Source organism: Castanea sativa, chromosome 3 (genome assembly GCF_040712315.1).
Source record: "Castanea sativa cultivar Marrone di Chiusa Pesio chromosome 3, ASM4071231v1".
Taxonomy (NCBI): domain Eukaryota; kingdom Viridiplantae; phylum Streptophyta; class Magnoliopsida; order Fagales; family Fagaceae; genus Castanea; species Castanea sativa.
The window spans coordinates 55,262,617-55,289,453 of NC_134015.1; the positions used below are offsets into that span (position 1 = coordinate 55,262,617).

The following is a 26,837-nucleotide window of genomic DNA, read 5'->3' on the forward strand; positions in this document are numbered from 1 at the left end:
TATTAGGCACTCTTTCATACCTGAAGATGACCCACAGCTTCTTCCCATTCTCAAACGACACTAATTTACCCTTGCACAGTGGTAGGGCAATATCCAAAGTTACCCTTACCCGTATGAAACTACCACTGTTCTCATCTACTCCGCCAATTGATCTACTAACCTCCTCAATGATATCACAAATCTTTGCTATTTCTATTGTCATGAAACAGATTGGAATGTCATGCACTTGAACCCATAAAGTAGCCTTATTGAACTAGAGTTCTCATATATGAGCATTAGCCTCAAATTTCTCCAAAACTACCGGATGCTTGTCAAAACACCATGGCTTGGTCTAGATAATACGAGTCACATCCACCTAGTTACTAAAAACAAACATGACTACATGATCATCAACGGTCCGAATTTTAAAACCACTAGTGGACCGCCATAATTGCCTGAACGTTCGTGCCACTGCTTCTATGTTTAGCACTCACTTGGTTAAGAATTTTGTAGCTATTAGAAACTCAGAAGATCTGAGTTTGTTCTGTAGTGTGAAGTCTGAACCTTCCCTCTCGTTAAGGGAGGGGTTGTTCCAGGTCTTGGTAATTTCCTCCATTAAAAGGTGTTTCCCTAATCCTCACAACAAAAACCCAACAAGCTCAAAAGGTAACGTTGTTACCTTTGGAGAACAAAACACACCTTCACAAGGATGGAACAACCTATTCTACAGCCTAAGAGAAGATGGCTAGAGCCAAAACTTTCTTAGCGACAGAGAAACCTACATGAGGGGGCCTCTTGCCCCCATCTCATTTGCTTTGGCATTGGAGTAATTGGGTCCCCACTGCATTTACATTGGGGTTGGCATAACGCCTTGTTCCCTTTTTTTTTTTTGAGAAAAAAAATAGTAAAAATTTTATTTTATTAATTAATATTGAGGGTTATTTTTTAAAAAAGTTAAAAATAATGGGTTAATTTTTTTCCTCTAATATGGTATTTTTTACACACTTTCTAAACCATAATAGACATTAAATATGTTTTAAAACATTTAAAATAATAGAGAAGATAGCTTATTAACTACATGAACAAGAAGTTTCACAAAAGAAAAAAGGAAAAAGTCATATGTTTTAAGCTAAGTAGGGAGGGGGTTTATCAAGCAAACTTCACAATAGATGGAGGCTTTCCAAGCGGAACACTCTGCTTTCCACGTTGGTATGCAAGACATTATTCTTGAAGGGATTGATCAAGGCCTCTTTGCTAAAGTACAGTAGGGTCACACTAAAAAACTTTAGCACAAGGCATGCTAGTAAAGGATTTAAGGTTGCTTATTAGTTCATTTAGAAGTTAGAAGTTATGTTTTGTTTTAAGACCAAAGAAACAAATAGAGTAATGTAATTAGTTGGCTAAACTATCATTAAGTGTGAGTGAGCAGAGCTTTTGGTAAGATAAAATTCCTCCCACGTTAAGGTGATGGATACTAATTTTTTTGCTTTGAAATAATTCGTAACAGTTGTGTCATGGATTTTTGGATGTTCAACATTTACCTTCTTGGTTTGCATGATACTACTAAGAAGGATGTGAAGATACTATATATTAACAAGAGTGGGAGTCTTTTTGTCTTTGATGAATTAGATTAGATGCCTCACCTGTACTCAGTTTGAGGGCTAGAGGCCATAAATGATCAGTGAGCCAGTTCCACGGTGAAATAAATATAACGATCACAAAGTTGAATACAACCCAAACTTGATTGACCCCAAGGCACCATAGGCTAAATCGTCTAGTACTTGGGAGTTGGGACCATGTTGTTTTGGTAAGGTTTACTACATTTGCAAGCATTCATAGCATAAAGCAGAATATAAAAAATGCGATAGATAATTTGTATCCTATGTTTATAATCAAGGTCGTTGAAGCTGGTATGATTAATTTATAAGCACACATTATTTTCAGCATAACGTACTTATTCTTTAAGCAATCAAGAACTCAACCTAAACTCAACGTACTTGTTGATACATGATGCAAGACAAAAGCTCATGAAACTCACGCACATATTGATACATAGAAATAGACTTGTGCTTATGTAGCTTTCCATGAAGAAAGCGGTGGGGTTTCAGAATCCTTCCAAGTTGGATTCTCATTCGTATATCTGTCACCCTTCACGACATCCTTAGCAGCAAATGATTCAAGTTCAACCATTTCTTCTGGTGTCAGTTTCACAGACAGAGCTCCAATGTTTTGGTTAAAGTTTTCAATCTTGGTGGTTCCAGGTATGGGGCACACGTCCTTTCCCTGGTGATGAACCCAAGCCAGTGCTAGCTGTGATGGGGTGCATCCCTTCCTTGCTGCCATTTCATTAACACGCTCAAATATGGTTTTGTTATGCTCCAGATTTTCAGGTTGGAACCTAGGTAGGAACTGCAAGTAGCAACTACATATATTAGCTAGCATCAGGACTGAATCATGAAACAACAATGGAGACTTTCATGGAGGAAGGGTCACTACTCATTCTGTCATTCATAAAGCCAATGATAATTATACAATAAAATACTTATTGTTATCAGCATCAAGACTTCATCACTAAAAAAAATTTTGAGGTAGCACAATTTATAAAGGCAATGATGAATATAAAGTTTTAAAAAATTCCATAACACATCTATTTAGGTCTATAGGCATCCACAGTTGCTGTTCCCTGGCTTAATGATGAGGACAACACACCTTATTAGATTGGATTTCTTATGTAGTTGGATTAGTTCATAGATCATGCCTATGAACTTGCTAGAAAATGTGAGTTAGCTTCTAGATCCCTGTTTGTGAGGTATCTTGAAATCCATAGTGTCACCACCAGTCCTCTATCTTCAAGTAGCAAGCCTCAATTCACCTTACTCCCTAGGCCTCAACTCACCTTACCCCCTCCTATGCCCAACACAATTAGTGCACCATTAGCTGGGGATGATAAAGGAAAAGGAGTGGTGAGTGAATCATCAAAGATAGGTTCCCACCTATAATGCTTTAAATGGCCAGGCTTTGGTCATATTGCTGTCAAATGCCCAGCTAAGGCCCTTATCCTTTATGAAGAGGAGAAAGAGAATAAAGAGGACGATATAGAAGAAGTGTATGAACCCAACATGGCTGAAATCAATGTTAGAGATGATTAATGCAAGGAAAACCTTAAACTTGGTTGTATTCAAATGATACCATCTCACAACCCATGAGAGTGATCTAGAAAAGACAGAGTGAGGAGTCCATTTCCCATGTCAACCAATATGCATGTGAAAGTCCCAAAACTGAAAGCATGATTCCATTCTAGGAAGCCTTTAGGTACTCTCCCATTTCACCCCATGATAGGGCACTTGAGTCAATAAGAACATATAAGCATCATGAGGTAAGAAAACAATTTCGAGAAAATGATAATCCCTATAAAATTCATGCTAGTTCAGATTACAAGAAATTTCAAGCACGGGATTTCATCATGATTCCAAGTAAGCAGTTGCAAGCTCGTAGTACTGAATCAGTCAAAATGTTGAAACATGTTAGATCAAATGCATACATTGTTGATTTTCAAACTGATTATAAAATGACTCCATCTTTAATAGTGAGAATTTGGCTATTTATAAAGGCCCAGCAGTTTATTACCAACCCCATGATTTTGTCCAAATCCCTATACCAGCATGTAAATAAAATATTGATGCTATTTTAGATGAACAAGTTATTTCTACTAGGGATGGAGAAATTTAGTGGTACCTAGTTTGCTGGAAGGGATGACCAATATCGGACTACACTTGGATCACAAGAGATGAATTGTAGCAACTTGATCTGGATTTACTAGAGTACTACGTAGAGTTATACTTGATGGGGCCAAGTCTTCCCCACTCCAGGAGGGCTTGTACCACATAATTTTTATTTAAGAGTTTTCTTTAAAATATAATTGTTGGGCTATAGGTTTTTTTTTAATTGTTATTGCATCCCACTACCCACTAAGCCCACATCTTATAATACAAGCTACAGAATAGAGGAAGAGATAGTCAGGGTTTATTCTAAGAGGCTAAGAGGTGTTTTCCTTGGAATTAGAGCACGTACAATTGAAGAGACAATCAGATTGTTCAAGGTAAGATTTCTCTCAATTAGAAACAAGAAAAAAATTAGAATTTTATTAGGTTATTTAGAAATTTGATTTTGATCCTAAGATTTATATTCTAACATTTAGATTTTCCGCTGGATTAGATATTAGATTTGAGTCAGTGGGATTTCACGAATCATTATTTCTGTTTAAGTCTTCTATTGGATTTATACATATAATCCTAGATTGAAGTCAAACAATTCGGCCATTCTTCTTCCATTGAATTGGTGTATATATATATATATATAATGGTTAAAGAAGAAGTCAAAGAAGGGGCTACCGTCCTTCTGTTGGATTTGTGTATATATATATATAAAAAGGTTAAAGAAGAAGTCAAAGAAAGTTGCTATTGTTATTCGGTTGGATTTGTGCGGTTGGATTTGTGTGTATATATATATATATATATATATATATATATATATATATATATATATATATATATATATATAATGGTTGAAGAAGAAGTCAAAGAAGGTGGCTATTATGCTTTAGTTGGATTTGTGTATATATATATATATATATATATATATATATATATATATATATATATATATATATATATATAATGAATAGAAGAAGTCAAATAATTCGGCTGTGGTTTCTTTGCCTCTGGGACTTATGCTATGCCAGTGTGGTGTTATATATATACATATTAGGATATTAGGATAGTTGTAAAGTTTTCTATGGTGGATATATATAATATGGCTTGTTTGGGATTATGTATATCAAATTAAACTCTAAGGCATTAGCTGCTGCCTCTGCGTTCGATAAATTCAAGGAAAACACATATTTGTTTTGGGTAGAGATACTTTGCATTAGTGCTATCATGTAGTTCAAAGAAAGTATTTTACTAGTGAGTCAGCTTTTTGTAGTTTAGTAAAATTTATATTTTGTAGAGGATATTGAGTAATTTTCATAATTGATTATAGGTCCGATTTAAGAGTGTCTTGAGGCTCTTGGAGATTATTTTAATGGATTTTCAGAGTGATTCGAGTGCGGTAAGTAATTATGCATAATATGCACAAGTTTTGCTCTTTAGGTTCTTAGAAGTTAAAGATTTTCAAAGTTATATTTTTAAGCTTACATTTTTTAAAAAGTTTATCAAAAAGCATTTTTACACTATTGAAAGAGAAATTTTAATTGGCTTTTAAATAATGTTTTAAAAGAAATTTCGAATTTTGAATAACGTTTTGAATGTCTAAATCCCATTTAAAAGATGATTTTTAACTAAACTATTTTCTGAAAATAATTGAGTTTCAAAGTAAGTTTTCTAAAAAGATTTTTGTTCTTTAAATTGTTTCAAACCAAGTGATTTCGAAATCATGTTCTTGTTTTTTTCAAATGGTATTTAAGACGTTCCTTTTAGCAAACTGGATTTTCAAACTTATTCAAGAATTGTAAAAATATTTATATAACCTCTTGAGTTCCTATTCGTTCCCTAAGAGAGTCAAGCATCTTTTGATTTATGTTTCAATTTGATATTGCGATATTCAATATATCTTTATTATTGGAACAATTGTTAATATTGAGAAAATTATTATATGTTGTATAAACTTTATTGTTTGTGATATGTGACTCAAAATGAGTGTTTTTAGAATTGATCAGATATATGTGTAAATCCGCTCACAGGATTGTATGTGAGGATATGTGTTGATCCCTTACCAGCAGGGGTTAGATGTTGGTATCCGCTCACAAGATTGTATGTGAGAATATGTGATGTGTATATGTGACACTGTGCTCTGATCAATTATTTGTATGTGTTTCCAAAAGACTTTAAGATATGATTATATGTGTATTAAGTGATTCTTTACATGTTTTGAAAACTATATTGGATATTTTGAGTGAAATTGTGAAATCAAACTCGTGCTTTGCTCGACTCTATTCCGTTGTGTATTCTGTATAATTACTTACTAGATGTGTGGCTCACCCCATCAATTAATATTTTCAGATTAAAGTATAGTTGGGAACTAGAACCTTTGGACCGCTTGTGAGGTGCAAGGTAGAGCGTGGAAGTTATAGGCGGCTTCAGTGTTACTTGAAGACTCATAAAATTTTAGTTACCTTTGTTTTGTAGTTCACATTTTATATAGTGGAGTTTATTTTCAATTTGTGGAGTTTTGAAAAGATAATTAGTTATTATTTTTTATTTATTTATTTTCCGCTTAGAACTCACAACTTTTTGGAGATTATTATAAATTGTGGATTTTAGTTATTATAAGAGGTTTATCAGAAGCATTGTTTATTTGGAGTTTTATTGAATTAAGTTTAAATAAATTATGTTTATTGAGCTAAGTAAGGTTAGCAAGTTAGTCAGGTATCTAAATTCATGTTCCATGGATTTGGGTCCTGACAGGGCTAATGAGGACAACACACCTTATTAGATTGGATTTCTTATGTAGTTGGATTAGTTTAGGATTCCATTTTATTTTGAGTTCAAATAAGGATTAGACGATTAGATAAGGATTGGCCTTTAGATTACTATCAGTTTAGAGTTTTATGGTTTATGGACTTTTATTCTTGCAAGCTCTATATAATGGCTTCAAGTGGTTTATGTTTTATTAGACTTTTTTTTAATAGGTAATAAAAGTTTTATTGATAGCAAAAGTGCAATGTGTTTATGATTGTAAACTCACAGCAAAGAAAATAATTCAAAAAAAAAAAAAAATCAAATCAAATAGAAACTCTAACAAAAATAAGGAAAAAAGACAAGGAAATACAATGTGTAAGACCCCAAATATGAGACCACAAGGTCCTAGCTAGCAAATTCTTCAACAGATAGATAGGTCTCTCAGTGTCCTCAAAAGTTCAAGCATTGCATTCCTTCCATACTCACCACATAAGACATGCTAGTACCATATTCCAAAAATTTGAAGAATAATTCCCCAATCAATTCCTCCAAGTGAAAAGATGAGAGACAACTGTATTCGCTATTCGGCATCACCCACTGAACTCCAAACAAAAGAAAAACCTCACTCCACAAAGCATAAGCAAAACTACAATGGAGTAAAAGGTAATCCACAGTTTCCTTATCACTCCGACATAGGCAACACCAATTAACAAGAGGCAAGTTCTTTTTAACAAGGTTATCTATTGTAAGAATCCCACCCCTAGCAGCAGTCCATAAAAAGAAAGACAACCTTTTAGGTATCTTTACACACCAAATGCTCTACCAAGGGAAAGAAACAAAAGTTGCTTTCAATAAAGAATTATAAAAGGAGTGCACATAAAAAATACCGTAAGCGATTCAGCTGCCAAATCATAACTTCATCACCCACCCCCCTTGGAATTCTGGCAGAAACTTGCTCAAAGAAAGAGTAAAATCTCCCTATTTACCAATCATTAAACTCACGATGGAAAAGTAAGTTCCAACTACTACCTCCCCCATCTGGTGCATATAAAATCAGATCAGAAATCAGAGCATCTTGAACCACAGCATAGAAAAAAAATTCCTGATATAACTCTTTCAAAGAAATAGGACCGCTCCAAGAGTCGTGCTAGAACCGAATGTGAATACCCTCTCCCGCTGCATACACCACATGACTGCACCTTTCCTAATGTTCTTCCACAACCCACAGCCATGTGTCCCTCTCACAACTCTATTGATTAATGAAATTCAGATGGGAGATTTTCCAATTCATTGGGTGCTGATTCCTAACACCTTAGGTGTTGATGGCTAAGTTTTCTTGCTTGGTGCCAATTCCAAGCGATCCTTAAGTGCTGATTCTTAGGGTTTATCTTTTAGTTTTCTTGTTCTTTCATTTTCTCTTAATTGTCCTGCATCACTTAATTTTCATGACTCTAAAAGATTCCAGAAGGCAGTACAGATGACATAAACCGAGGTAGGAAAATAACAATTGTAATCTAGGTATGCCAATTTATTCGGTTCAATCAGTATGATGTGCCATTAAAGTATTGGCATATATTAAAATCAGTATCTTTCAAGTAGTACGGCATCAAAAAAGTCAAACTTCTTTCATAGATGACTTACATAGATTCTAGAATTGATTATTAAAATTCTTTGGAGCAATGACAAAATAGCAACAAACAATTTGTCCATAACCATTACATAAAAATAGTTTTCTGTAAAACGAAAAGGAGTTAAATGGGAAAATATTCTATTTCAAGAAAACTGATCTAGAAAGCGGTTAAAAAATCTTATTATAGAGAAGAACCAAATATTCTGAATGGCTAAACGAGAAATGAGGTAGGATACAATAACAAATATACAATAGACACTTGACATCTGCACTGTGAAGTTATCAGCAAAACATTTAGACATTGAAAATCACTTGTTCAGATTATTAGATTACCTGTATACTATAACCACTAACGATGTTGGTAACAAGTCAAACTTTATATGCTGTATTAGTTCATTAAGAGAATCAGGCAAAGCATATAGATATTTGCAAGGTCAATCAGCATGTGAGCCAACTGAGGAGATAAAATCTCTAATAATGCACTGATGATGCTATACTGTGAAACTAAATGCATGTATATCTCACTTCGAAGCACAACATTTGAGTGATGGACGTACAAACCTTTCGGAAATCATCGTCAGTCAGATTTTCAAGAAACTTAGACCCAGATGAAAAGAACCCTCGTCCTAGAGGACTGTATGCCACAATCCCAATCCCTAGTTCCCTGAACAATTAGGAGAGTAAATTTATATTTTGAACCATAATTATTATATACCTTAAAATGCAATTGTAATTGACACCTCACCTGCAAGTAGGAATTATTTCTTCCTCCACATCTCTAGACCACAAAGACCACTCTAGCTGCACAGCAGTTATGGGATGAACCGCATGTGCCCTTCTGATTGTAGAAGCAGAGGCCTCAGATAGACCTATATACTTCATTTTACCCTCTTCAACTAGTTTCTTGAGTTCTCCAATCTTACAATACAAAGGAGATTAGAATTAGAGGATGCTCAACAGCAAGATTTTAAAAGATGCATAATGGGACATATTAAGAGAGAATAGAATTAATGGATGCTCAACAGCAATATTTTAAAATATGCATAATGGGAAACATTAAGAGAAAATAGTGGCAACAAATGTAACAACTAAGCTGGCTAACAAAGAGATAACTGCAAGATAATCACTGTAACAATAGTATATTGATATGTAATTAGACTACTTAGAATATGATAAATGCCAAATTATAATGCTTGCTGATCATTATCTGACAGTCATGATAGGATAGGTTCATGGTTACATGTTCTTAGCCAAATGGTAGTTTCCTTTATTCAAAGATCTCATAAATAATTTAACAATGATGATCACTTACAGTGAAGTATGAAGCTAAATTTAAATATGCATATTGATAGTCATCATATGTCAGAATATATGACGCCTTCAGAACAATGCTCATTAATCCTTCAAAAGGGGCACAAGTAAAATATGGTGCCTTTGATCTCTCTCTCCCCAAAAGGAAATGTGAAGTCACTAAAAATATTTATTAAATATAAAAATGAATTCAGAATTTTGATTTCTTGAATTTGCCTAGGATGCAGTCCAAAATATTAGGGATGTGGAGATACAGATAAGAATGGGGGGATGGGGTGAAGTTGTATGAAATACATTATATAGAAAACTGAAAATGAGTTCATCAAAACAAAAGCGTTAGTTGATTCCCGCATTAATTCAATATTCAGTTCAATCAATTAAAAAAAATAAAAATCATTAGTTTGATTCCCTCACTCAGTTGAATTGATTAAAGTAGAATAAAGGAGAAAATGAGGAGTTCCTAATTTGGTTTGCTTTTGTTGTCATTCATACACATGATCTTCTTCCAATACTCAAAACTATAATGGAAATGTGAAAGAAGGTTTCAGTTCTTCCAATATGAATGAGCAAAAGAGGCAAGTGAGAACAAACTTCTACTTTTTTGGCACCACAAGTATAGAATGGAGAAGGAAGTCCACACAATGTTCATGTTTAAAAAATATGAAAGTAAAAAGGCTTATAATAGTGTTCCTGAGAGATGAAACTACAAAAAGGAGAGTGTAACAAAGTGTGGCTAAATATCCTGCACTCTTTTTTTCTGAATGACATTCTTTAAGTCTCGGATCTTCATTCAAATCTTAATATGGCATTTCACTGAGACAGGATATGACTCCAACGGGGACTTTTAAAATCAGAAGACAAAATCAGCTCCACTCTAAATGGAATCCGAACAGATTCTGCTCATGTTGTTCAAATAATTATCAGGAAATAGACAATGAAAAAAAAAAGATAATAGGCTGAATTTCTGTAAAAGGGGATTTCTCTACTGCCAACATTTCTGGTTCTATTTCTGAATTGAATGCATACACTCTATTTCCACCAGCTATTGTTTGGAAAAATCCAATTGAACAAAAATTTTACAAAGCAAAAGAGTTAGATTAACACTTAATAAGCCATGACATTGCAATTAATAAGCCAACCCTGCCGCCATAGACATTTGCCTCAACTTAGGAGTTACTACATTACTTTATCTAAAAATGGAGTGACCCTTGTAAGCTAGAAAGAACTTTGAAAGGAACAAAGCACAGTAGACTAGAATATTTGGGAACAAATATTGTATAATATAATAATGCTTAATGGAATCATTTTTGATATAATAATGAAAAGACAAATGGAGATAGTACTATATATATATATATATATATGCAGAATTGTTGATAGAAATTAATTTCAGGGGACATTAAAAAAGCACAAGACTACTACTTAATGTTTGTATTGTGTGGGAGGCAAGGGCTGGATTACAAGTCTCTAAGAATGAGACTCACACACATATACATTTAGATTTAGATTATGATAAAGTAAAATTTTTATCTTGTATAAAAAATTAAAAAAAAGACTTCATATCTGAATCTGATATGAATTAACTAACCGTGACTTCAATGGGAATGCGGGTGTCAATACGATGCTGATAGTAGAGATCAATACAATCAATATTGAGGCGCTTCAAACTGGCCTCACAAGCTGCTCTCACATACGCTGGATCGCCACGGATTTCCCTCTTCCCATCCGCAAAGCTAACACCAAACTTTGTTGCCAATTCCACCTTCTCTCTTACCCCTCCCTTCAAAGCCTGCAGCAAACACCCATGAGTATGACCCAACCCACGCCAAAAATGGAAACTAAAGGCCTAACATTGTACGTGATCATCTAAAATATCTGTGATCATCTAAAATTTTTTAGGCCTACCATAATCAAATTTTGGACAAAATTTGGCAATAAACTTAGTTGTAAACTAAGATTATAACTCTACTCAATATTTTTTTTTAATTGTACATGAATTTTGACAAATCCCTAAGGGGATACATTTTTTTATTTATATCTTTCATATTTGCAAAATTTCAAGAAGATCAAAAATTAATAATTATGTCATCAATCAAATTTTTAAATTTTGAATTTTTGTAGTTTAAAATTATACATAAAAGATAAATTTATGATTGATATGAAATTTGACATGCATTTTAAGAATATAAATATTAAAGAACGTGTAATTTAACAATTAAATTTTCAAAATTGACCATGTTAATTTATTTAATGAGAGTTGTAGGCTTGTAGCGTTAGACTTTAGTCCCTTAACAATATGTTAGATCCTTACAAACAAAAAGAAAAACCCCAATAAAATTTTTATCTAACTAAAATTTTGATAGAGATATAACTTGTAACATAGGTAATGAGACTATTATGCAAAAATTTCAAAATAAAAAAATTTATAAAAAGAAATTGTAAGACTTTATGAATTTGTGTGAGTGTATATGTTTTCTTTTTTGGGGTAAATATATGAAGTTTTCTTTTAATTAAATTTTGTGTAATTTAAGTTTCTTAATTACTACTCGAAAAATATTCCTGGATCCACCAATGCTAGTAATACAACATTTTAATGAGTACCTTTCCAAGGAGGATTTCATTGGTGAAGGGGCCATAGATGTCGGAGGTGTCGAGGAAGGTGACACCAGTGTGGATGGCATGATGGATGAGAGAGATCATGTCTTCATCAGGCTTTGGAGGACCATAGAAGGCTGACATTCCCATGCACCCTAAACCTTGTGCAGACACCTCCAGTCCCTGTGAACCCAGCTTTATTCTCTCTACTCTTCCACCCATTATTAATTCTTTGCTTTTTTTTTTCTTCAACAATCAACTTCTTCTTGGCTGCCTTTTAGCCAAGAAGATAGAAATATATATACACATATATAGCATATCATATGCTGGCTTAATTATCAAAATGCTGGCGTAAGGACATACGTTTTCTTTGGGTAACTATTCCCCCACTTATCGAGGGATTGAGTTTTAAAGTTGAAAAAAATAAATAAAAAATTCAACCATTAAATATTAAAAAAATGAATAAAAGTAAAAAGGAAAACGACAAAAAAAATAAAGGAGATTAAAAAAAGGAAAAGGACAAAAAAAAAACTATAGAAGGAAATTAAAAAAAATACAGTTGACACGTAATAAAAAAAGACAAAACCTGTAAAAAAATGACAAAACGGAAAAGAAAGCAAGAAAAAAAAAAAGAAAAGGAAAAGGACTATAAACAGTACGTAGCACGTTAATGGAGGGGAGTTTTTTGTCCAAACATTACTATTTTGTTTTTTCTTTATTTCGCTTAATTTTTAATGTGGCCTTAAAAAGAAACACTTAGATTTATTATTTATTTTCTTTCTTTTTCCACCAAACCAAACTTACTCAAAAAAATTTCATTTTCTATTTTCTCTCTGTGCTTTCCCACCCCACCCCCCCCCCCCCACCCCCCCCCCCACCCCCCCCCCCCCCCCACCCCCCCCCCCCCCCCACCCCCCCCCCCCCCACCCCCCCACCCCCCACCCCCCCCCCCCACCCCCCCCCCCCCCCCCCCCCCCCCCCCCCCCCCCCCCCCCCCCCCCCCCCCCCCCCCCCCGCCCCCCCCCCGCCCCCCCCCCCCCCCCCCCCCCCCCCCCCCCCCCCCCCCCCCCCCCCCCCCCCCCCCCCCCCCCCCCCCCCCCCCCCCCCCCCCCCCCCCCCCCCCCCCCCCCCCCCCCCCTCATTCTATTTCACATCTAAACAAATACTTCCTAAAATAAATGCAAATACATGGACTTGTTGTTGAGGTGAAAATGACTTATTAAATTAGTCATGAATATACCTTTCTAAAAGAAAAAAAAAAATAGTCACGAGTATCATTCCTATGATATTTATTTATTTATAGACTTTCAATTTATAGCTGTCACATCTGAATAATTAATTATTTCAAAAATATGATTTAATTTCAAAAATATGATTTTATCTCATTTTTTGTTGAAATAAATCTTTCAATAAGCATAACCACATAGGCATATGCACAATGGCTAACAGCAAAAGTAAAACAATAAGTAGGATACTCTCAGCCCAAAAAAAAAAAATAATAATAATAAGTAGGATACAAAACTCATCAACACATCCACAATCTTTCAAGCTAAATTTATTTTTACTTTTTTTTTTTAAAAATAACTACTTAAATATATGCACTTTCCTATGTTTACCAAAAAAATTTCATTTTAATATTTTTCCTTGTATAGTCGATTGAAATAATGGAATTGTTCTAATTGAATAACTTTATAGCCTTTCTTTTCTTTATTAGGCTTTTGAGTGGAGTTATAGTGTGTCTTTGTGTTAGAACCCATTTTCTTCTCCCTTGTATGTGTATTTGTTTCTCAAAAAAAAAGTAATACTTAAAAAAAAAAACTTTAATTATTTTTTAATGCTAAAGTAGGCAATCCACTAAAATGATGCAATTGCTCACTAAAGTTTACCTTAGTTTCTAATTTGGGGTCAAAATGGCCAAATACCATATTTGGACAGAATATTTAAAAGTTTACTACTCGGTTTCGAGAAATATTTAATATACCACTATTTTAAAAACCTGTTCATGAAACTTGAGTTTTACATAAAACTCAAGTTTCGAAAATCAAGTTCCAAAAAATGTGACATGGTGGCAACAGGCCATCTCGGTATTTTATACGAAAGTTTGTTTTAACTCGAGTTTAGGAAGCACGAGTTTCTTGTAATATAAAAGGAAAATTACACTCAAACCAACTCAGGATTTGACCAAGTCACTTTCGTTGGCCACTCCGTGGCTTGAAAAATTGTCACTTCATCCACTTGAAATAAGGTCCATTAGTCTCCCGTTACCCACCTTGGTTAAAAAGAGGGGTACTCGTATTTCACATCCTTTTATATCTATCTTCTCTCAAAACATAAAACCTAAAAATCAAGAGAAAAAAGATTTAAAAGTTAGGTTTTATAAAATTGAAAACATAATATTGTTCTTCGTAGTTGGATCGATTGCTTCTATGGTTGAATTTTTGTAGTTGGGTTGATTGCTTCTATAGCCACCACCACCAACAAATTTTTTTTTTAATGGGTAATTGTTCATTTCCTAACTCTATAATTTATAATTTTCAGGATAGACATACCAGGGAGAAGTATCTAACATTGTCAATTCTTAAGAAAGTTTGGGTTTTGTGTATTTGATCTAAACTTTGATAGAGTATGGGACATGAATAATTATTTTTTTGAACATTTCATGAGAGGCCAAAGAGTCGGGCCATACATGGTTCTAGGTGCGAAACAGTCGAACAATATTCAGGTTTTCACTTTCCGACACAGTTGTTCTTGGTGCATGAAAAACTTTAGTTTTAAAATATCAAGAAGGAAAGGCAATTGTACAAGTTATATATATATAACCGAAACCTCTGAAACTCTCACAATTTTCTTCGTCTACACAATATTTAAATAAAATTATCATTTTATTTAAATAAAATGATTTTTGTTTAATCCAAATTTAACAATGAGTGAAACTCTATCTCTCTAACAAGTCCAACTTAAACTCAAACTCAAATATTGATAATTTATCTTCAAATTTGCGAGATTAATCATGAACACTATAAAAGCAAAGCAGACCCTAATTTTTTTTTTTAAACCGAGTAGAGGCATGAACTCTTTTTATATTATTTTCTTTTCCTCTACTTCATTAAAAAAATATTAATTTATGGTATTTCATGTATTTTTTAAAAAGTAATTTTCTTACATGAACCACCAAACTCTCTTTAATTGTTTTTTATAAGATAAAAAAGCTTGTAATAATTGAAATAATTCTTTTGTTTCAATAATATTTCTAAGTAGTGAATCATTTGATTTTTTAATATTTTTTGGTCTTTCAGAAGTTTTAATATTTGAATTTTTGAGTTATTTTTTATAGCATTTAAAACTGTTTGACAATTTTTTTGTAAATCATTACACGTTTAAGCAATGGTTTCTTCATTAAATTGTAATACAAATTGAAGTCATACAATAGCAAATCATGCAATGGTGTAGTTTCTTAAATTTTTTATAAATTATTTTAGTCACAACAAAAAACCCAACAAAGGTGTTACCTTCAAAGAACAAAACACACATTCACAAGGAAGGGACAACCTATTCTACAGCTTAAGAGAAGATGGCTAGAGCCAAAACTTTCCTAGCGACAGAGAAACCTATATAAGGGGACCTCGTGCCCCCATCTCATTTGTTTTGGCATTGGAGTAATCGGGTCCCCATTGCATTTACTTTGGGGTTGGTGTAAGTGCACAATTGCACCTATACCCAAAGACAATCACGGGCTCAGGCCCAATGAGCCTTAAACAATAAAATTTGTAGAGCGTGGGCTTAGAACCTAGGTTAGGAGTACTGGGAGCTTAACAACAGGCTTTTGTAAGTAAATACAGGTGAAAAACAAATGATAGTTGCAAATGAATCTCCTCGGACTTGAGCCGAGGACTACTTCTTTATTATTTCTCTTTCTTCTTTCAAGATTACAATTTTTTCCTCCTCTTTCTTTGTCTCACCCCCCCCCCCCTTTTATACTTCCTTCCTTGATACTTTTTGAATAGTGGCTAGAAGTTTCCCCCCTCACTGTTCAGGGGTCACCTCCCCATTAATGCGGCCAGGGAGGTAGGTGCAGAGCCTTTAATGCGGAGGTGGCAGCCTTTGCTCTTGATATTTTCTTTAATACTGGTGCATCTAGAAGATTCAGGATGTCCCCCTTTAACCACCAGTCTTTCCAGAGTTGTGCCTCGACCTTCATAATGAAGTTTTGAGTTCTCTTGAATCTGTCCGAGGAGAAGCTTTCCCTCGGCTGTATCCTCGGACCCTCGGCGTATGGGCCAACTCATAGAGTTTAATCCTGGAGCAGGTCGGCCCTCCATGTTACAGCCCAAAGGCTCATATGCCCATTTGGGTCCTTTTATTCCCCACAATAGCCCCTCAAAACTCTATTTTTCATCATCCGAGGAGAAAAATAGGGTTTTGATTCAACGAACACTTCCTCCACACTTTCTGTAAATAACCACACGTGTGAAAACCGTTTTGCGTTCCGGAGGGTGACACTTGGCGGTTTTATTTTCAAAAACGCGCGTATTTATTACTGTAAGTTATACCTTGTCCCCCACGTTCAACGGTGAAATGAGCATCAACCGGTCCTTGTTATTCCATGAAAATTTGGGCGGGACAAATATAATTTCGAGGCCGCTTTCCGCACACCGCGACGCTTCGAGAACCTGCGCCTTCATTTAATTCATCAGGGACTAATCCCATCAAAACATCAGTAAACATACTTTACCTGCAGAAAACCGTGGAAATTTGCACAACTTGAGATTCGTAAGTTTTTTATTCTTCTTTTCTTAACATTTTCTCCTCGGATCTTGTCCTCGGCTATCCTTGTAGACATTTTTCCTTTTAGAGTTTAGTCTTTCGTCCCTCCCTGATGGGAAAATTTAAGTGTCTAGTTGATACCGCCGCTAGAATGGAAGGCTTCAGAGCCAAGTATCACATTCCCGGCGATGTAGGTTTAAAATATTGCCCGGCGGAAGCCGTGGCCGGCTCTAGAAAGGAAGGAGAGGTTATCATCCCAATGGTAGCCTTTGTAGAGGGTGGGATGACCCTCCCAATGAAGCCTGTAACTAGGGAGTACCTCCGCAACCACCGGTTGTGTCCCGATCAGTGCACCTCAAACGTTTTTAGAGTTTTGGGTAGCGTCGATGCTCTAAAAGAGCAAATGGGTCTAAACCTCACTTGGCACGATGTCGTCTTTCTGTACGAGTGCCATAAACTCACCAATGTAGGTTACTACATTAAATCTCGCTCCAGCGTCATTAGGCTAATCTCCTGTCTGCCCAAATCCAACAAAGGCATGAAGGATGACTACCTGATCGTCTCTGGGAATTGGCACGACGGCCTCCACTGCCCAGTTGAGTGGGGAGATCCAGGTGCGACACCTTAGGATTAACCTCCCCACCGCACAACTTCCACTAACACTCACAAAAATGTGTATTCACATATATTCATGTTTATTTAAGTTTATTATATGTTGTGTGAATCTGACCATGTTTGTTTGCTTTGATGTCTTTCTTTGCAGATAAGCAACACGTACGCCCGCGCTTAAGCCACTGCAACGTTGCAGATCTGAACCGAGCATCGCGCTCCGAGGTGTTTGTCGGCCATGACCTACAACTCGGTGGCTGCTCATCCGATTTCCGGGGTACGATCCCATATCCTCGGACTTCCAGGCAATAGATAACGCCATTATTGCCGGTGACCGGCGGTGTAGGAAGATTCACGTAGCCAGACCACACTTCCTGGCCGACAACGACCTCCTTGACGCCCCTAACACCATACTGTACCTACAACCGATTGCTGCGGTCCCTCTAGCTACACACTCCCAGGCAACTGTTATCCCAGAGGAGCAAGTGTCTTCTTCAAACACTTTAGACGAGGAGATAGAACACTTCCAGCTCGAGGACTCTCCACGACCTCGCGGAAATCCATTTGTTATCCTCTCCGACGAGGAGGAAGAAGAAGCTGAGGCCTCTGGGATTGCAGGTCTAGTGATAGCGCGTCCAGACGACAGTTCAATCGAAGAAGAAATGGACAAGCTTAAGGATCTCATGACCGACAGAGGTGCCCGAGTGGCAAAGAAAGGAGCAAAAGGGGCCCAAGCTCACCCTGCTTTGCCATTACCCCCCTCCTCCAGCCGAGACAAAGCCTCCCACAGATGATTCTAAAAAGAAAAGAAAGATGGACGCCGAGGGGGCTGGTGGGGAGAAAGCAAAGAAACTAAAACAGCAACCGCCGCTGTCCCAACAACAGAAGCCGGACAAAGGCAAAGGGGCGCGCCCGCTCGCCTGAGAGCTGGGGAGGTCGTCGGGGAAGTGGCCGAGGTGCGACGAGCACCCGCCACTCCGTCTCCGACTTAAGGCTAGATGGCGCCCCTATTCCCTCGCCACTCCAAAGATCGTGCGGCCCAACAAGGCCACGCCCACCACCTAGCCGAGGTGTTGGAGCGTCCTCTTCTCGTTGCCCAAGGATATGAAATCCTTGGAGAAGATGGGCCAGCCCGCACGTTCCTCTCATTGAAAAGGGGTTTAGCTCGGTAAGTTCCACCTCGCACTTATGTTCTGTATTTATTTGTAAACACTTTACCGCATTGACCCTCCTAACATTTTTGGCACCATCCAAGAGGTTTTTGCGGCCGAGAAGTTCGTGGAGGATTCTCGAAAGCACGCCGGGATGGAGCAAGAGTTAAGACAAGAGAGGCGTAAAGGTCTCTCGGCCGTGCCCCGGCAGAGAAAGGGAAGCTCACTTCATTGCCCGGCCGACCCGAAAAGAGAGAGCGACGGCGACAAGGCCGCCTTGAAGACAATGACAACCCAAGTGGAGGGGCAGCGTAAGCTTCTCCGTCAAAAGGATGACGAGCTCGCTCGGGTTCTATCGTGCACGCTCCGACTTGAAAAGGAACTTACGCCGGCGAAGGAAGAGGCTCTCGCCCACCAAGACACCTTGGAGGCCGCGAAGAAGGCCGCTTATCGCAGGGGGTGGCTAAAACGCAAGAAGAGCCGACAGAGGCCTTTTGCCGCCGTGCCGAGAGTCGCGCAGGTCCGGGGAGAGGCCATGAATGCGTAGGGGTTCCCGTTTCCGAGCCGAGAAGCCCGAGAACATCCGCTTCCCCTAGACATACAAGAAATTGAAGACCCTCCCCGTTGTCGCCTCTCATGCCCTTCCTCCCGTGGTGGAAGAGCCTCGTTCCTCGCTCCTACTGTAACCCGAAGGTTCCCATAAAGAGAAGGACGAGTGCGTTGGTGTCGAGAAGGAGCGATCCGTAGCGTGGAGCCCCTTATTCCTTCAATAGACAAAGGAAACAAGCCTTGTCCACCTTTGAGCTAGAATCAAGAGTGGAGGCAGCGAGCCCCTTCAAGACCCCCCTGCTCTAATAGGGCCTAGTCTAGGAATTTTTTTGTACTCCCCTTCCTTGTATGTAATTAATGAAAAACATTTTTATTTGGCTTTCAATATTGTTGCCTTTGTTTTACTTTATTCTTTTTGTGCTTGCCATGAGAGCTTTCAATATCAAACAGTTAAAGGGAAAACAGCATAAATAAGTATAATTCCACTATGCAAATAACTATGACTTCAAGAATGCCGCATAACTTAATTTAGACATCAAATAATGTCTAAGTTTAGACAACTCATATGACAGTTAAACCCTTGTAATCTAACATATTACTTTCAGTAGGATGCAAGGTCCAAGGACCATTCCTTACAAAAATTTTGCTTAACACTTAAAAATGAAGAGCTTGAGATCCAAATTAATAAATGGTGAGATAATGACTCCCATAAAACGGATGATAAGAATAAGAATAATGACAAAATATTAAGAATAGTGACAAAGCTTGTGGTCCGAGGAACACACTTAACCAAGTTTCTGTTTGACTTTTAAGAATAGTAACTTCAAATGTTAATTTCCCCAAAGTAGGAGGTCCGAGGACCCTGCATAACTAAGGTTCTGTTTAACAAATGACAAGACATCAATTTTCACAAAGTTTGTGGTCCGAGGACTGCACTTAACCAAGTTTCTGTTTGATTCTTAAGAACAGTAGCTTCAAATGTTAATTTCCCCAAAGTAGGAGGTCCGAGGACCCGACATAACTAAGGTTCTGTTTAACAAATGACAAGACATCAATTTCCACAAGGTTTGTGGTCCGAAGACTGCACTTAACCAAGTTTCTGTTTGATTCTCAAGAAAAGCTTCAAATGCTAATGTCCCCATCTTAAGCGGTCCGAGGACCCGGCATAACTAAGGTTCTGTTTAACAAATGACAAGACATCAATTTCCACAAGGTTTGTGGTCCGAAGACTGCACTTAACCAAGTTTGTGTTTGATTCTTAAAGAACAAGAGCTTCAAATGCTAATTTCCCCAAAGTAGGAGGTCCGAGGACCCGACATAACTAAGGTTCTGTTTAACAAATGACAAGACATCAATTTCCACAAGGTTTGTGGTCCGAAGACTGCACTTAACCAAGTTTCTGTTTGATTCTTAAGAACAGTAGCTTCAAATGCTAATTTCCCCAAAGTAGGAGGTCCGAGGACCCGGCATAACTAAGGTTCTGTTTAACAAATGACAAGACATCAATTTCCACAAGGTTTGTGGTCCGAAGACTGCACTTAACCAAATTTCTGTTTGATTCTTAAGAACAGTAGCTGCAAGCGTCAGAGATACTCATAACTTTAAAATGTTAACTGACAAAGGCACATTTTATTAATAATAATACCTTCTAAGATTATTTACATTCCATGGGCGTGGTACAATTCTTTCATCTAGGTCAGCTAGCCGATATGACCCTATGCCTGCTACTGAAACAATGCGATAGGGGCCTTCCCAGTTAGGTCCTAGCTTACCCCAAGCTGGGTTCTTAGAAGTGCCTACAACTTTCCTCAATACAAGATCACCAGGTGCAAGTGGCCTTAGCCTCACGTGGGCATCATATCCCCGTTTTAGCTTCTGTTGATAATAAGCCATTTGGACCATGGCTGCCTCGCGTCATTCCTCGAGTAAATCAAGACCTTTCTCCAAGAGTCCATTGTTATTCTCCGGGCTAAAAGAACTTGTCTTCAGGGTGGGAAAACCAGATTCCAGAGGTATCACCGCCTCGGCTCCATAAGTCATAGAGAATGGCGTTTCTCCTGTGGACCTGCGCGGTGTGGTCCGATACGTCCATAGAACATGAGGGAGCTCTTCTACCCATCTACCTTTCGCATCGTCCAACCTTTTCTTAAGCCCACTGACTATGACCTTGTTAACGGCCTCGACTTGCCCATTTCCCTGAAGATAAGCTGGGGTGGAGTATCTGTTTATGATACCCATGTCACCACGATATTGCCTAAAGGCCTTGCTCTCAAATTGAACGCCATTGTCGGAGATAAGTGTGTGTGGTATACCGAATCTAGTGACAATATTTTTCCAGACAAACTTCTTGGAATCAATATCTCTGATATTCGCTAAGGGCTCGGCCTCAACCCATTTGGTGAAATAGTCTGTTCCCACAAGAAGCCATCTTTTATTTCCTGCTACTCTCGGAAATGGCCCCACTATGTCCAATCCCCACTGCGCAAAAGGCCAGGAACTGGAGAGAGGGTTAAGAACCCCTCTAGGCTGATGAATATTAGGGGCGAACCTCTGGCATTGATCACATTTTCTGGCATAGTCCTGAGCCTCCCTCTGCATGTTGGGCCACCAATAACCCTGAGTCAGGGCCCTATGGGCTAAGGACCTTCCCCCAGTGTGGTTTCCACAAATCCCTTCATGCAGTTCTTCGAGAAGTGCTTCCGTTGATTCAGGGTGCACGCACAATAAGTACGGTCCCTGAGAAGGATCGTTTGTACGCTTCGATCTCTTTAGATACCCAAAACGTGGCGCCTTCCGACGCACCTTTCTCGCCTTCGACTTGTCCTCAGAAGGATGTCGTTCTTAAGAAAAGATACGACTTGGGTCCGTCCAACTAGGTCCAAGCCTTATTAGATGGACGCGAGCCGCCCGGCGGGGATAAAAGTTGGCTCCGAGGAATCCTCCACAAGGATAATCCTCGGGCAAGTCCCGAGCCGAGGACGTTGCTAACGTAGCCAAGGAATCGGCATGAGTGTTCCCACTCCTAGAGATGTGAGCTAAGACAAAGGAGTCACCCCGTTGCTGACTGACCTGGGCCAAATATTCTTGCATTCTTGGGTCCCTGGCCTCCATGGTCCCCATGACCTGGCCAACCACTAACTGAGAGTCCGAGAATGCATGGACTTCCTTTCCACCCATCTTATGTAACATGTTCATGCCCACTAGAACTGCTTCGTATTCGGCTTCATTATTAGTAGCCGAGAATGATAGCCTTAGAGATTTTTCAAAGACAATTCCCTCTGGGGATATCAGAACGAGTCCCACACTAGACCCTCTCTGATTAGCTGCCTCATCCACATACATTTTCCAAGTCGAAGGCCCTGCGGCCGTGATCACACCAACTGATTTTCCATCCATGCGTGCTTCTTTTAGAGTTTCTTCTGGCAATGGTTCAGTAAACCCTGCCACCAAGTCAGCGAGGACCTGGCCCTTCACCGAGGTACGAGGTTTGTATTTAACGTCAAAAACTCCTAATATGGTTCCTCACTTTGCCACCCTACCAGTGTAGTCGGCGCTGCGTAACACTGCCTTGAGAGGCAATTGGGTCAGAACCACCACAGTATGAGACTGAAAATAATGAGGGAGCTTCCGCGTGGCATGAACTATGGCCAGAAGCGCCTTCTCCAAGAGCAAGTAGCGCACCTCGGCCTCATTCAAAGACTTACTAACATAGTAGACCGGTCTTTGCATCCCACTTTCATTCTTGATAAGGACCAGGCTGACCGCGTGTACGGCCACTGCCAGATAAGCAAACAAGACCTCGTCCGCCTCGGGGCGAGACAAAATGGGTGGCCGAGAAAGATATTGTTTAAGCTGCTGGAAAGCTAACACACAGTCCTCGGTCCATTGAAACCCTTTCCACTTATTCAACAATTGGAAGAAGGGACGGCATCGGTCAGCTGACCGAGAGATAAACCTATTCAATGCGGCAATCATCCCGGTCAATTTCTGGATTTCTTTTGGGTTGCGAGGAGGCTGCAAGTCCTGAATAGCCTTGACCTGCGCTGGGTTCACCTCTATGCCTCTGTGAGTAATCATGTATCCCAAAAACTTTCCAGACCCTACTCCAAAAGAGCATTTTGAAGCGTTAAGGCGCAGCTTATATTTTCTTAGCACTTGGAAGGTGTCAGCTAGATCTTTGACGTGTGAAGGTATCGTTTTGCTCTTCACCACCATATCATCTACATACACCTCAATGGTCTTCCCTAGCTGCTGTTCAAACATTCTTGTCATCATCCTTTGGTAGGTAGCCCCAGCATTTTTCAAACCAAATGGCATGACCTTATAATGATAATTCCCCGTCGGAGTGATGAAGGCAGTCTTCTCTTGATCCTCCAATGCTGCGGAATCGTGGTAACCCTGGAAGGCGTCCAAAAAACTCATCCGAGGATGTCCGACGGTGGCATCCACCACTCGATCAATACGCGGCATTGAGAACGAATCTTTGGGACAGGCCTTGTTCGCATCGAGAAAGTCCACACATACCCTCCACGTTCCATTCTTCTTTTTAACAACAACCTGCATGGGCCAACCACTCGGTAGAAAACTTCTTTGATAGCCCCACCCTCTTGAAGTTTAAGCACCTCTTCCTTTACAGCCTCGGAATGTTCCTCTGAAGAGCGCCGAGGTGGCTGCCTTCCTAACAATAGCCTGGGTTGACATTTAAATGGTGACAAATGAAGCTCGGATCGACACCGGAGCTTCGTAAGGATCCCACGCAAAAACATCAATATTGTCCTTCGTAAATTCTAACAATTCGATCTTCTCTTGGTGTGGCAAAAGTATGCCGACTTGGAAGAACCTCTCTGGGTTATCGGCTACCGGAAACTTCTCTAACTCCTCACAATGTGTCTCTCTCCCGCCACCATCCCGTATGAACCCGAGCCTGTTAATTGCTATAAGTCTTTGGTGATTAAAGTCGAAGACTCGCTTTCCGTCCGATGCAGGACTTAATGTTCGATATGCATTGCCTGGCCACCGATTGGCTGCCGAGAACTTCCTCAACATATTCCCCCGAGGGGAATTTAACTTTAACATGCAAAGTAGAGGAGACAGCTCCCAGAGCGTGCAACCAAGGCCTGGCGAGGATGGCCGTGTATGGAGAGTACGCATCAACCACGATGAAGTCCACTTCAACCGTTTCTGAGCCAGATTGAACGGGCAAACGAATCTGTCCTTTCGGCACAACGGACCTCCCTTCGAAGCTTATAAGTGGCGAGTCGTAAGGAGTAAGATCTTTCAGCTTCAATCTTAACCCCTTGAATAGATCAGGGTACATGATATCTGCACCGCTGCCCTGGTCTATTATCACCCTCCTCACATCATAGTTCCCTATCCTAAGCGTAACTACAAGAGCATCGTCATGGGGTTGGATAGTCCCTACTTTATCCTCCTCAGAAAATTCCAAGACGGGCAAATTGAGCTTCAACCTCTTCGGCCTGCAGCCTGTCTCCTGGCCTTCGAGAATGGGAAACCGCCATCACCCTGAGCGGGAGCCGAACCGGTCCTGCTGTGCAGCAAAAATAACATTAATTGTTCCCAAAGCCGGCCGAGATGAATTATTCCTCTCGATTGTTTGAACCGCATCAACCGCGGCCTAGGTTGGCACAAGCCGCTTCAGGCTTTCCTTCACTGACAAGCTGCTCCAAGTGGTTCCAAAGGGTCCGACAGTTCTCAGTAGTGTGGCCCACATCCTGGTGGTACTGGCAAAAGAGGTTCTGATTCCTCTTTGCAGGGTCTCCTGCCATCTTATCAGGCCATTTGAAGAAGGGTTCCTTACGAACTTTCTCCAGCAGCTGATGTACTGGTTCTCGGAATACAGTGTTCACGGCCTGAGGTGCTGCCGAGGCGGACTGCCCAACGTAATCTCTCCTCGGCCTGTTATTATGGTGCCTGTCCGACCTGAAATCCCTTCTCTCCTGCGGGATAACCTTCTCCTTACCCTTTCCTTGTTGTTGGTCTTCCTCCACTCTCTTATACTCGTCAATACGGTCCATGAGGCGACGTACACTGCGGACGGGCTTCTTAGTCAAAGACTTTCTCAGGTCGTGATCAGTAGGAAGGCCTACCTTAAAGGTATTAAGTGCCACCTCATCAAAGTCGCCATCTATTTCATTAAACATCTCCCAATAACGGTCGGAGTATGCTTTCAACGTCTCCCCCTCCCTCATGGTCATGGATAACAGCGAGTCTAATGGCCGAGGGACTCTGCTGCATGTAATGAACCGCGAAGCGAATGCTCTAGTAAGCTCCCCAAACGAACCTATAGACCCCGATTTAAAGCCGTTGAACCACCTCATAGCAACAGGTCCCAGGCTAGAAGGGAAAACTTTACACATCAAGGTCTCGTTGTGAGAGTGCACCGCCATCCTCTGGTTAAAGTGACTCACGTGCTCCACCGGATCAGTCCGGCCATTGTAGATGGTAAAAGTGGGCTGGGTAAACCTCCTGGGAAGCCTTCCTTTCTCAATCCTCCGTGTAAATGGAAATTTGGAGAGTTGGTGCAACGCCCTACTCATAGCATCGTTGCCTAAGCCCCTAGAATGAAGCTTCTTACATCTGCGAGTTGGCTGGTCGTCCTCCTCACCGGAGGATGTTGCACTGGTGGGGGAGCGCGACCCCGAGCTGTAGCCACCTCCCCTATCCTCCTCTGAGGAAGGATTAGATGAGGACGGTGAAAATCTACGTTTAGCACGACGTAACTTCCTCTTCAAACGATTGATTTCCTTCTGCATGGATTTAGAACCCTCCTCGTGGGTGGTGCTACCCCCACCATGAGTATGGCTAGCGCCGGGGTATTCTGTATGGACACTCCCCTCACGATCCCTCTGACGCTCAAGGCGCTCGAAACGATCCTCCGGTTGTGATCCCTGTGACTCTGCATGGTGAGAACCCAGGCTTGCCATAGTATCCCAACTCCTTCTAGACTAGATTTTCCACAGACGGCGCCAATTGTAAGTGCACAATTGCACCTGGACCCAAAGACAATCACGGGCTCAGGCCCAATGAGCCTTAAACAATAAAATTTGTAGAGCGTGGGCTTAGAACCTAGGTTAGGAGTACTGGGAGCTTAACAACAGGCTTTTGTAAGTAAATACAGGTGAAAAACAAATGATAGTTGCAAATGAATCTCCTCGGACTTGAGCCGAGGACTACTTCTTTATTATTTCTCTTTCTTCTTTCAAGATTACAATTTTTTCCTCCTCTTTCTTTGTCTCACCCCCCCCCCCCCCGTTTTATACTTCCTTCCCTGATACTTTTTGAATAATGGCTAGAAGTTTCCCCCTCACTGTTCAGGGGTCACCTCCTCATTAATGCGGCCAGGGAGGTAGGTGCAGAGCCTTTAATGCGGAGGTGGCAGCCTTTGCTCTTGATATTTTCTTTAATACTGGTGCATCTAGAAGATTCAGGATGTCCCCCTTTAACCACCAGTCTTTCCAGGGTTGTGCCTCGACCTTCATAATGAAGTTTTGAGTTCTCTTGAATCTGTCCGAGGAGAAGCTCTCCCTCGGCTGTATCCTCGGACCCTCGGCGTATGGGCCAACTCATAGAGTTTAATCCTGGAGCAGGTCGGCCCTCCATGTTACAGCCCAAAGGCCCATATGCCCATTTGGGTCCTTTTATTCCCCACAGTTGGCATAGCACCTTGTTCCCCCTTTTTTTTTTTTTTGAGAAAAAATAATCATATAAAGTTTATTTTATTAATTAATATTGAGGGTTATTTTTTAAAGTAAAATAATAATGGGTTTATTT

The 26,837-nt window shown here is 39.6% G+C and overlaps 1 protein-coding gene across 1 annotated transcript; it reads right to left on the reverse strand.

Annotated features, from left to right (window-relative positions):
- Positions 1–1,864: 1,864 nt before the first annotated feature.
- LOC142627016 (putative aldo-keto reductase 2) lies at positions 1,865–12,270 on the reverse strand. Its single transcript, XM_075800795.1, has 5 exons — positions 11,980–12,270; positions 10,967–11,167; positions 8,813–8,985; positions 8,629–8,731; positions 1,865–2,388 (listed from the first exon to the last, which is right to left on the reverse strand). Exons 1-5 carry the CDS (start codon positions 12,193–12,195, stop codon positions 2,050–2,052), a joined length of 1,032 nt encoding a protein of 343 aa, XP_075656910.1. The 5' UTR covers positions 12,196–12,270; the 3' UTR covers positions 1,865–2,049.
- Positions 12,271–26,837: the final 14,567 nt, after the last annotated feature.

Coding starts and splice junctions, on each gene's coding strand:
- LOC142627016 (XM_075800795.1), bottom strand. CDS start 12,195: ATGGGTGGAAGAGTAGAGAGAATAAAGCTGGGTTCACAGGGACTGGAG. Junction 11,168..11,979: donor ATGAAATCCTCCTTGGAAAG/GTACTCATTAAA, acceptor TGTTTGCTGCAG/GCTTTGAAGGGAGGGGTAAG. Junction 8,732..8,812: donor GAAATAATTCCTACTTGCAG/GTGAGGTGTCAA, acceptor CTAATTGTTCAG/GGAACTAGGGATTGGGATTG.